The 11,852-nt window shown below is 40.3% G+C and overlaps 1 protein-coding gene across 1 annotated transcript; it reads right to left on the bottom strand.

The window, feature by feature from the left end:
* Nucleotides 1-46: 46 nt before the first annotated feature.
* Nucleotides 47-10,086, bottom strand: LOC121100383 (heterogeneous nuclear ribonucleoprotein M-like). The gene is made up of 6 exons (XM_040620962.1): nucleotides 9,896-10,086; nucleotides 2,570-2,622; nucleotides 1,660-1,667; nucleotides 1,481-1,574; nucleotides 358-396; nucleotides 47-240 (listed from the first exon to the last, which is right to left on the bottom strand). Exons 2-6 carry the CDS (start codon nucleotides 2,591-2,593, stop codon nucleotides 175-177), a joined length of 231 nt encoding a protein of 76 aa, XP_040476896.1. The 5' UTR covers nucleotides 2,594-2,622; nucleotides 9,896-10,086; the 3' UTR covers nucleotides 47-174.
* Nucleotides 10,087-11,852: the final 1,766 nt, after the last annotated feature.

Consider the following 11,852-nt stretch of genomic DNA (forward strand, 5'->3'; position numbering starts at 1 on the left):
GCTCAATCCCAGGACCTTGAGATCATGACCTGAGCCAAAATTGAAAGTCAGGTGCTTAACCGACTGAGCCACCCAGGTACCCCAAACATAACTCTCTTTTTTAAATGTTTTTCTTCTTGAACATCAAAACTACTTTTATGACATGTTAATAAGATTTCATAAAGTTCTGATTTTCTACCTCATACAATGTTTCCATTTACTTACATTTGCTACAAATACTGTGCTTCCAAGTCTTCCAGCCTGTAATGCATGGATAATCTCATTTGGGATGTTAGGATTATTTAGGATACTGGGTGGGATATTAATCATTCCTGGGCCACCTGGTCCCATACCCATCCCACCGGTGGTAGCCATCACCTTTTGCATTGCTCTCCTGGCATGTTCACCATCAGGATCCTAAAACAAGCACAGAAGTGTTACATTTAACTGACCCAGTGACAACTAAGACCACGATCTCACAAAAAGTGATATTCCCAAAACTCCAGAGATTGAGAGGTTGTTTGGAAAGCATTTCTCGAAATCTATAACAAGAAATTCAAATGAACTCAACCAACAGGCTAGGAGGAATTCCAGCCAAAGGAATGAGGAAGAATGAATCAGTATAAAATTTAGCTCTCAAGAAAAAAAAGGGAAGGGGTTGATGACAGAATTAGTTGATATAACACAGAACACTTCCAGACGGAAATAAGATCTTCACAGGCTTGGTATAGTTGAATCTCACTAATTTTCAATGGGGTTTTGTAATTTCTGATAACCCCATCAGTGATTTTTTCCAAAAGTTTGAAAACGCAGTTCTAGATCACCGAGGTACTCCAGTCGTTCATGTTATTCAGGTGTTTGACTCGTGTGAGGCCTGGATAGGTCTGTGAAACTCTGGCATTGACACTAGTCTTGAACTCTTTGCCCTTTCATGTGTCTCTTCAACACACAGAAACCTTAAACCCTACCATCCTCTCCTGAGTTCTGAATCTACTAATCTTCCTCTAAAAAGTAAAAGTCAGTCAGGGAGAGGTCTATCAACAAAAACTTTCCTCTTCCTCAAGGGAGAAAAGATATCTGGTTTGAATTAGATATGAAAGCAGATTAATGATAAATTCACTTTAAAAAAGAAAAAAGGTGGGCTAAAAAAGAATAGGGTTCAGGATGGGTAAAACTGTAGGCGTAGATTCCCTTAACACACAGGAGCAAACACACCCCATGGGCTTGGTCTGAGCACCCCTGAAAAAACAAGGCAGGCTGCTCTAAGACAAATCACAGATGTTAGGAAGGCAGTCAGCAGCAGGTGCTCAGGACGCTCGGCCACTATTCCAAAGTTCTTACAGGAGTGACTACGGAAGCCTGTGACCGACCCTCTTCCTTAAAAACAACAGGTCAGTCTGCTCCGTAAAACGTAGTCAAGGACTATTTCTGTCTTTTCCTAATTCCAAACAGGGACAACTTGACAATTATAAATGGTATCCACATTGTTTCAAGAGCTTACTTCTTTGACTTTCAGTGGTCTTCCACTCAGACTATGCTTGTTTAGAACTTCGGCAGCTTTTTTCATGCTTTCTTCCATCTTGAATTCAACAACGCTATGAAGAGTCAAAAGGAGATGAGTGAAACCAGTCCTACAATTTAGAAGGCTCAATTGCCAATAAGTAACTAGACAATACTTACGCACATCCCTTTGGAGGAAGCCACAGACCAGTCAGAAGAGCAAGGAAAGGGAGGGAAAAAAAGAAAAGAAAAACACAGTAAATATCAATGACAGTTACATAAATTACAAATATGATTTATGTAACATAGTTAGTTTTTAAATTAACCCTTCTAAGGGGAAGTTCACAGGAATGTCTTGCCTAGCCTTCCTTATTAAAAGCTGGGCTCCTTATTATCTCCTCTGCCTGCACATTACCAGCATTGCACTATAGTTACTGAAATTATAATAAGCAGACCTAAATTCAGGTTCTCCAAGAAATCACACAAACTTTAGATCTGCTTCTCTCTGTACTCAAGTCAATTCCTTATCGTACTCCTCCTAAATCCATCCCTTCCGTAAATTAAAGCTCATCCTTCGATTATTCTAAGCCATTCTATTGCACAACAAAATAATTTATTTTCTCTTTAATAAACATTCAGGTTTTAATATTTGTTTTACAATTTACTGGCACAAAGGCGACTTTTCGGAATCTTTGGTTCACACAACTTTCAAATTCAGCAAACGACCAAGAGTAACATTTTCTAGACAAGAACACACGTTTTACATTAATATACCACCGCTAAAATTCCATGCATAATTCACACACAGCCAATTCCTCTGTTAACAAAGAGACAATGCTGCTATTGGTCCCCAGTTACCCAAATTGGGCATCCAAACAGAATACCAAAAAGCTCTTTGGCCAGCCATTTGGAAAAGCGGGACTCCCGTTTGCAAATCCCCTCCCACCCCACTCAAATGTTTGGCAAAATCAAACATAGCTACTATAACATGAGCACTCACTGCCTTCCTGATTTCATTCGGTTCCACGCCACCATACAGTTACATTTTTCAAGTAGTAAATCCACAGAAGAAATTCTCTCAGACACTTACCCTTGACTTTCCTTCAGCGTCCATTAAGAGCTCCACGTATGTTACCTCACCAACTACAAATCAGTTTCCAGACGACACATAAACCAAGGGAGAAAAGCCAAGAAAACAATGGGAATTTAGAACAATCATCAGCAACCTTGTATGGAGCCTCTGCCTTATAAGAAAGCCCAGAAACACTCCATATGCTCTAAACCACCAAACTAGGCATTACAGGTGTGCAGTAAAAGTAGGTGAGACTCGTTAACAATTATGTCCTTGATTTTCCTCCCACCACAAACAAGCTATTTCCACAGATTTCCATATCAATTTCCCTGTCTGGAATACTCACTCATGACTAGAGGCAATCCAAATCTATAGGAAAGAAGTCTGCGCGCTTCACTTTTTTGGGGAAGGGAGGCAAACAGTTTTACAGAATACACTCCCACGGGTGAAAGCAGGTAAACAGTGCACCAGCTGCAATGCCAATGAACTGAGCTCAAATGCTAACTACCAGGACGTGCAAGTGTATATATGCTCAAAGGCACACACACGGTGCGGCCGGCTGCATAGGTGCAATCTGCGTGACCGCCCGAGGCCCTGCACTCAGGAGGGCCACGCGCTTAGTTTAATGCTCTGAAATTCTTAATTTTTTAACAAGAGGCCTTCAGTTTTCATTTTGCATGGGGGCCCACAGAATCTGTAGCTGGTCCTGCATATGGCACTAGGCTCCAGAATTGTTAGAAGTAGAATGTTCGAGTATCCAATCATAAACCAGAGCAGCATCTGGATTCTCTTCAGTGAACTAAGCCAGGCTTTATTCTTCCTGCTTTCTCATCCTTCCCATTGAAAGACACAGATAAATGCAAATTTAGAGCTCAGTTTGCAACTAAACAAGTTAAGACGACTCACATGATTCTGAACTACACAAAGTGGGGGTAGAAAACAAAGCATTTCAAAAGATTCGCAGATTTTCCTCAAGGTTTGGATTGCCAATTCATGACCACCATGACCAGATGTTAGAATCCATCGAGAAGACAACCACCTAAATGGCTGCTGAACTTGAAGATGGCACAAAGAGAACAAAAACTTGAAGTGTTAACTTGGAGAAAACAATCTCTTAAGCAGGCTCTCCAAAGCCAAGAAAGTGCTTTTGTCCTCAGGAATATTTTTTTTTTTTAAGTTTATTTTTATGATAGTAAAGCCGCCTCCAATTCTGTGTTCAAGTTTGGTTTAACAGTACAAGGGTAAAAGTAAACCTCTTAATGGCCTCAGCAAGTCCCGCCTATTCTAATTCCTTTGCTCAAAGAATATTCAAATTATGAGGATTTTAAAATAATAGCAAAGAAAGATTAAAATGTAAGATAAAATTACTTTTAAAATAAAATTAACAATTTAAAGGGCGTATTTATTAATAAGATATTTGCATGGCAGTTGACAACAAGAAGGCCAAGTGTTCAAAGTCACCTCCCCTTGTCCTTTCTTGGAATGTTACAGAACCAAACCAACACTTTGCACAAAATAAGAAGGAAAGAGAATCAGTGCAAAGAAATGAAGAAAAAAATAAGGACCAGTATAATTTAACTTTTGGAGTATACACTCCAGCGGGGCAAACTAAAAATGATCACAGCCAAGGGACAGTCACACAAATTGGCTTTATTTTACCCTTACAAAAGGAAAGCAATTCCAAAAAAGGTATGGCCATTCCTGAGGCCTTGTTTTTAAAAAGCCATTCATTTCAACAGCAGCAGCCATTTGAGGACCAACAGCCTTATCTCCACTTTGATAAAAATGCCAAATAGTGTCAAGACAGTGAAGAGACCTCAACTTTATTTTCTACAAGCTGCAACTACCATCTAGTAACCTTAAAAATAAACCATCACAATATCTAACTCAAGACAACTGTAACTATGTTGTCGGAATTCAAATACTGTTGCATTTGATAAGTTTCAAGTCTGTGTCCATAAAGACACTTTATCAAAAAGCTGTCACTGCAACCTAGAAACCAAGCAAGTCCAAACCAAACTTTTTTTCCAAAAAGCTAGGTTTAGAAATTAGGACTTTTCCCACTTAACATTCTAGTGATGGCACACATCCAACATCAATCCTTAGCACCAAAACTTTGATTAAAATTGTTTTTCCCCAAATGGTATAGTTGTTTAGTAAAAACAAAAAAATTACATTAAAAAAACCCTCCATCCTAGCAGTTTAGCCACAGGTTAGGCAGCCATTGCAGCCCTAGCATGAGTAGTGTTGTTCCCAAGGGAGCATCAATAATAACCATGTTCCTCATACATTCCCAACCTCTACCCTACGAGTCCACATCAATACCGAGATGTAAGCAAATCAGGGTTACAGGATCTGCAAGAGGTGCTGCTCATACTTCCCTACAGGAAGATAATAGTAGACCATCTCTCTTTTAGTTCTACAATATTAAAACAAAGTGTAGTCAGTACAACTAGCAACGAAACACTGAAGGTAAAATTTGTCACATCCAAAGAAATGAAGTTTAAAAGAGCAAATCAACCAGAGCTGGTGAGTTAGGACTGAGACGCAGAGTTAAATTGCCGGTAGCAACAGTCTCGCCCAAATGGAACTCCCAGGTTATTGATGGAAAACACTGTTGCTCCTCTCCCTTTCTGAACATGGATGGGATCCATGGAATCCCAAAAGGAGGTGCTAGGAAGTTCTACTGCAGCTTTAAATATCAAAATACCTAAATGAAAAAACTAAGACTGAGAAATCTAATACCAAATGTTTTCACCTACCTTTATTTTAAAATGCTCCAACAAAACGCCTTTAACCAACATTTACATGATTAAAAACATTGCCTCAAGCATAAAACACATCAAGAGGATAAGCAGAATGAAAAAGCAACCCAAAAAGAAGTCAGGGCAGTCACTAGGAGCTAGTGTGATTTAACACACCTGCGCATATTTTTAATACAAACAGTACTTGCGTCTGTATTTTCATTTACTCTGGAATGGACCAAAAAAACAGATGGGAGGACGGAGGCCAAGATTCACTGAAGAGAATTCATATGTGAAAAGTCCTATAAAGGCGAGGGTGGAGGGGGATGGTTCCCAAAAGCAGGGCACGTTATCAAACACACTCACCCCTCAGGTGACTACTCTTATAGAGGGGCGCACAGAACAAACGCATATTTTAATTTGGAAAGCTTGCGTCTTTAATAGACAACTTGAAACCTGGAAAAGTAACTATTCTACAGAAGGACTACTTGTTTTATGGACAAATTAGATAATTATTGGGCCCATTCTTGCTCCTACTTCCATAGCAACAGCAGAAGAGCACTAATTCTCTAACTGAATCAAAAACTAGCACATAAGCGAAGGCAGGCTACACTGTCGGGGTTCAACCCAAGTTGCCCACGGACACAAATGCATTAGCATACAGGTCTTCACAAAATGCAGGCTGAATTTCCAAAAAAAGGAAGTACTGGATGTGGATTTTTACTTAAATTGAAAATAAAGTCTGGCTCCATAAAACCCACAATGTAGGTTGTCTTCAAGAGCCAACGGAGACTTTCTTTTGGACTACACTTGCCCTCTGGGCCTCAGTTTTTGGTCAGTTGAAATTTGAAATTTACTTAAAACAATCCACAAGGGGCGCTGGGGTGGCTCAGTCGGTTAAGTGTCCAACTCCTGATTTTGGTTTAGGTCATGATCTCAGGGTCGTGGAACCAGGCCCCACTTTAGTATTTCACACTCAGCATGTGGAGTCCGCTTCTGCATCTCTCTCCCACTGCCTCTGCCCCAGCGAGCACACTCTCGCGTGCACGCTCTCTCTCAAAATAAATATATCTTAAGAAAAAAAAAAGCGATCCATTAAATGAAGACAGAGGATTAAGTGCTTAAAGAAATCTTTGCTTACACAAGTTAAACTGACTGCTGGTAAACTTGGGACTGACTGAGAGTAAACTCCATCACTGACGTTCCTTTATTCATCAAACTGTGCTCCATGTTTACTCACTGCAGGTCCAGCTCAGGCCAGTCTCTTTACAAATGCCCTACCTCGATGGTGCCAACACCCTGGTTAGGCCAGAACAAGCAGCCCAATAACGAGCTTTCTTCATCCACACAGGGCTTTGCAGTAATGTAGCACACCACTAAATTTAAAATTCCCAAGGTCACCTTTTCCACCCACTCCTTATGGTCAAACACTTTTCACATGATCCCAATCTGTCCCCAGTGATGAAAATCAGGTAGGCTGTGAGACTGTGAAAGCATCTGCAAACCTGATAGAACAATCTCCAATTCTGATCTCCTATTACACTGGCTCTCAATTTTTTTTTCAATTCAGCAACCCTTTGGTGTTCTCATAGCAGCCATCTGTTCCATGCACTATCTGTTAAAAAATCAGTATGATCAAAAAGAAGGACAACAGAAACCTTTCCTTTGCTCCATTAGGACACTTAGAGCAGGAAGGGGAAAGTTCACCACGCAATTCTACAGGCTGTGAAATCTGTTTAATCCACATCCCAAACTTAAGGAGGGGTGGGGTGCGTGAGCAAAAAAAGGCAGCCTGGCTCAGGACAAAGCAAAGCTCTCAATACATTTTCTCTTTATATTCAGCAATGCTGATGTCATGATAGTGCCACCAAACAAGCTTTCTGACCCCATCCTGGGGAAAAAAGCAAAGTGACCAATTCACACAATACGTGTATCATTAATAGGATCTCCTAGAATGCTGCTAAATGCTCAAATTTAAGACGAAGTATATACACTTAGTGGCCAAGAAGGCGAGAAAGATCAGGAATCAGGGAGGGGTACATGAGGAATCTCAGGCATGATTAGCCTTAAAAAAGCTCCTGTCTTGCCACTTCAAAGCTACCAGTCCAATTCTGAGAGACAGCAGTTAGACAGTATGGCAGTGACAGGACATTTTCCAGAACTTTAAGTTGAAGACAACTAATTTCTAGCTTATTCCGCTGGTTTCCTCAAACAATAAAACTCTTTAAAATGCAGACCATTGAAGAGTGGCAGGGTTGTAATAAGCCAGGTCTCCACAGCTGGCCCACTCTGGAGGTGACCTTCAGACTGGTGCTTTTAGGGTGTTAAGTGCCCCTAGCTGCAGTAACAAGTCTTCGAACAAGGAAAACTTACTCGCAACGGGTTTCAGGTAAATACTTCAGATTTCAAATAACCACCTAAACATATTACCAGTATACCAAGACATGAATAAAAATGCAATTTTAAATCTCATAAATAAAAATACGACCATTTTTGAGGAGACCTATATATGTGAACAGTAAATTTCTTCAGACCTCACATGCTGAATAGAAGCATTGCCATAAAACAAATTCTCTTATGAAACCCTTTCACCCACAATACAAGTAATTTAAACAGAAAAATAATTAATTTAACCTATACAGGGGAGCTCTAAACAAGAACATTTTAAAATTTGTTTAAAATAACTTATTTACTGCACACCTGTAATTCTAAATTACACCACCAAAAAAATACACTGAAAGGGCTGAACCAGGGCATTCGTAGCAGTATGCCAGGGGAATATGAGAACCAGTTTGGAAGTATCCAAATAAACCACCAGGCTGGCCCCACACTTAATACAGTGCAAAATAGGAAATTGAGGTGAACTGCTTCTACATCCAGAAACGTCATGGCTGCTGCTGCTACCAGCTTTAAGGCTTCCAAACCGAATTACTGAATGGTAAAGCAGTAAAAATGTCACCTACTTTATCCATCATGTCCCAAAACTGGTTCACACACTCCTAAAAATAAAAAAATAATTTGGCCTGCAATCTCTTACAAAATTCTAACAATTGCGTTTTCAAAGCCACATTCCTGGTTCTTGGAACTACTATACCTTATTATCAATGGAAGTATCAATTCAGCGGTTCAACCAAATCACGAGAACACAAATTTGGGGGTTATTCCAAAAACTAATTCGAATGAGACCCAACTGTACTGTACAGAAATTCTAAGCTTGTATTGAAGCAGCAGTCCCAAAAACCAAGAACACTGCATCTGGGATGCCACGTGACACGCCCTTCAGACAAAAAGAAGAAACTTCACTCTTGCCCTAGGAGCATTGGCAGGAATGATTTGGCTGATCAAGGCAGGAAAACAAATCTCACACCGAACGTTTTTCCATCCATGTTATCTGGAGAACTACTACATGGGAGCAGCCTACATGAATATACAGAGAAGTTCACAGTGCCTCGTGTTTCTGGCATGTCATGGTCAAATTAAGTGATGGGACAATGATGGCAGTGGGCCAATCGTAATTTCAAAACCCAATGCTGGGAGCACCAGTACACATACCAATATGGCCTATCCAAGTGGCATCTCTGCCACTGAAAGGTTAATCATTTGACAATTCAAGCTTGAATCTCTTTTCATTATGAATGCTCCAGAAAACCAATACCTTTCAGTCCTTCAAAAAGACTCCATTTAAGGGTAATTTGATTCTAGGTTTCCCTTGAGGGAGACCTCAAGGCATCAGACACATTGTTCTCTATCAATAGTTTCGTCTAAACCAGGGCTGAGCAATCTCTTTAGCCCTGAGTGCCACCAGCAGGGCCAAGAATCAGGAAAGAAAGGAAGACAAAAGCCCAGAACAAGAATGTGGAAAGAAAGAGGATACACGTAGTGTGCACAGAGGATACATGTGGTAGGGGGTGAGGCAGAGGACCGTGGGGACAACCAGCCTCCTAGGACCTCCTGGTGGCAGCAGAGCTTCAGTTGCTCCCCCTGCCCTAGGCCAGAGTCTGGACACCAGGCCGCTACTGAAGTGTGCCTGAAAGCACAGCACTATGTAGCAGATGCCTTATTTTGAGCTCTCCAATTGCCAACCTAACCCAGGTTTCTTCCCAGGGGGGAAAAAGCCTAACAGTTTAAATACAAGCTAATGTTTTAGAATTTAGAATCTAAGCAGCACAAGTTCCAACTACCAAATTTTGAACCCAGGAAGACATCCACAAAATTTAAACAAACTACCTTCCCTCCAAAATTAAAAAGCTTAAAAAAATGTTTTAAAGAAAAGGAAAAACCTCTCCCACCTAATATGAAGAAATCAAAAAATTTCCTCAACACAAAGAGGCTCCCCTCAGCTTAATCAAAGCCCTATTAACCATATTAAGCCAGTAAAATCATTTGTAGGCCAAAGGACCATACAAACCACCCTGGTTGACACACAGGTATATGACCACACAAAAAAGTAGGGTGGGTAAAGCGGCTTAACTCTCAAGCCTGGACAGAACACACGCTCTACCCAGATCAACTTCCACTGACAAAATAATAACCAAGGAATTAGCCACAGAAAAGATGACACATCAACCTTCTTACCCTACTCGACCACCAGTACCATTACCTTTTTCTTTAACCAGGTCTTTAAGTGACTGCCATTTCACATCAAAAGGTATGTTTGTAATGAAGGCTCTGTATCTTTTAGTTGGATTGGCATATGGCTCAAAGCGATTGCCTCCTCTTTTTATGTTTTTCTCCTTCCTCTTCTCATTCTGAGTAGGTCGCTCTCCTTCACTGAATTTGAAGGGGAAAAAAAGGGTCCATATGTTAGCACAATATGAAAGACAGTATTTGATTTGCCAGGTTTACAATTCCACACGGTTACATCTGACACAAGGCTAATATTGACTTTGATCTGACACATTCAAATTTAAGTGCTCATAGAACAGAAAGATATAGTCATGCACTCCTTAAATCCCACCTATCAAGAAGCCATTCCCAAGAAACTGTGCTCTCCTAGGCCTTCATACATTCCTAGGGGCTTTAACAGAGATGGGAGTGAGAGGCCAACTCCCTGCCCAAGGTGCTTTAATTTCATGCCAGAAACAGGAAAAGAGAAGGGAAGATTTGCAAACCTTCATGGAACAGAAATGAGCTAGTGCATATAGGCCCAATCAACTTTAACTTCACAAAGAAAACTATCTTTTTGTTGTGAGGGAAAAAAATCTTTAAGTAGGAATAAAAAATGGTGCAGCCACTATAAAAAATTTTGGCAGTCACTCAAAAAGTTAAAACACGTAATTACCATATGACCCAACAATTCCACTCCTGGGTACAGATCCAAAAGAAGTGAAAGGCACAGATACAGGTACACCGAACAGCAGCATTATTCGTAATAGCCAAGAGGAGGAAACGACCCAAGTGTCCAAAACAGATGAATGGAATAAACAAAATGTAGTATACGCATACAATGGAATATTATTCAGCCATAAAAGGCATGAAATGCTGACCGATGATGCAACACAGATGAAGTTTAAAAACATTATGCCAAGCAAAATAAGCCAGGCACAGAGACAGAAGAGAGGTTACTAGAAGCTGGGGGAAGTTACTGTTCAATGTATGAAAGTTTCTGTTTGGGATGATAAAGTTCTGAAAATGGATAGTGGTATCATGCACAACAAAGCACTTACTGCCACTAAATATACACTTAAAATGGTTAAAATGACAAATTTTACATATATTTTACCACAATTAAAAAAATTTTACTATTATTATTTTTTTTTTTTTTACTGCAAAGAAGCCATTTTCTATACAACCCTAGGAAAACCAAAATCTGAGCAACCCAGGTAGGTAAGACAATACACAGGAAAAGATCCCACCCTCAGCAAAGGGCGAATGCTTTTTTGGCATGGCTTTTCCTATAATATTCTTTACCTTTGTGTCAGGCGTCTCCACACTGTAACATTTCATTTCTAAGCTCTACAGATACAAATTCGGCTTTGATTAGGACATAAGTTTCAGAAGAAAAGCAAACTTCCAAAAGCATGGAACCAGACATCAGGCTGGAAGCCTAGGCCACCATGCACTGGCCAAATGAAGCTACTCCATGAGCTGCCCACTCATCTTCAGCCCCGTGACTACAGGCAGACACCTATGAGAGGTGACCAAGAACAACTGGGGATCCGGCAGACACAGGAAGTTCCTCTACTTCCTGCACCGTGCCCTGCACTTTCTGCTTACCAAGCCCTATGCTTTCCACCAGTGAAAATCCAGCAACTCCCAAACCACAGTCTAGCAGAGACTTTGTGAACCATGACAAAAATGGAAAAAACAAAAAGGCAAGATTATGGTATTAACGATTTATAAACCTACCTTTATTTAATTAAAGGGCTGATATTTACTCTAGGATATGTCTTCCTTGTGTGGGAGAGGTAATGTTCAAATACCAGATGACAGCTAGAGGACTTTATTCTTATATTTACTTGGAATTAAAAAATAATTTTTTAAAGTAAGTTATATACCTGATGTGGGGCTTTACCTCACGACCCTGAGATCAAGAGTCACATGCTCTACCAACTGAG

This window comes from Ursus maritimus, unplaced genomic scaffold, assembly GCF_017311325.1.
Source record: "Ursus maritimus isolate PB19 unplaced genomic scaffold, ASM1731132v1 scaffold_392, whole genome shotgun sequence".
Classification (NCBI taxonomy): Eukaryota; Metazoa; Chordata; class Mammalia; order Carnivora; family Ursidae; genus Ursus; species Ursus maritimus.

What these genes read in the sequence shown, in the direction of transcription:
- LOC121100383 (XM_040620962.1), bottom strand. Translation starts at nt 2,593, where the DNA reads ATGGACGCTGAAGGAAAGTCAAGG. An exon ending in GACCACTGAAAGTCAAAGAA is followed by an intron (nt 397 to 1,480) that starts GTAAGCTCTTGA and finishes TGCTTGTTTTAG; the next exon opens with GATCCTGATGGTGAACATGC. An exon ending in CCAGGAGAGCAATGCAAAAG is followed by an intron (nt 241 to 357) that starts GTGATGGCTACC and finishes CATGCATTACAG; the next exon opens with GCTGGAAGACTTGGAAGCAC.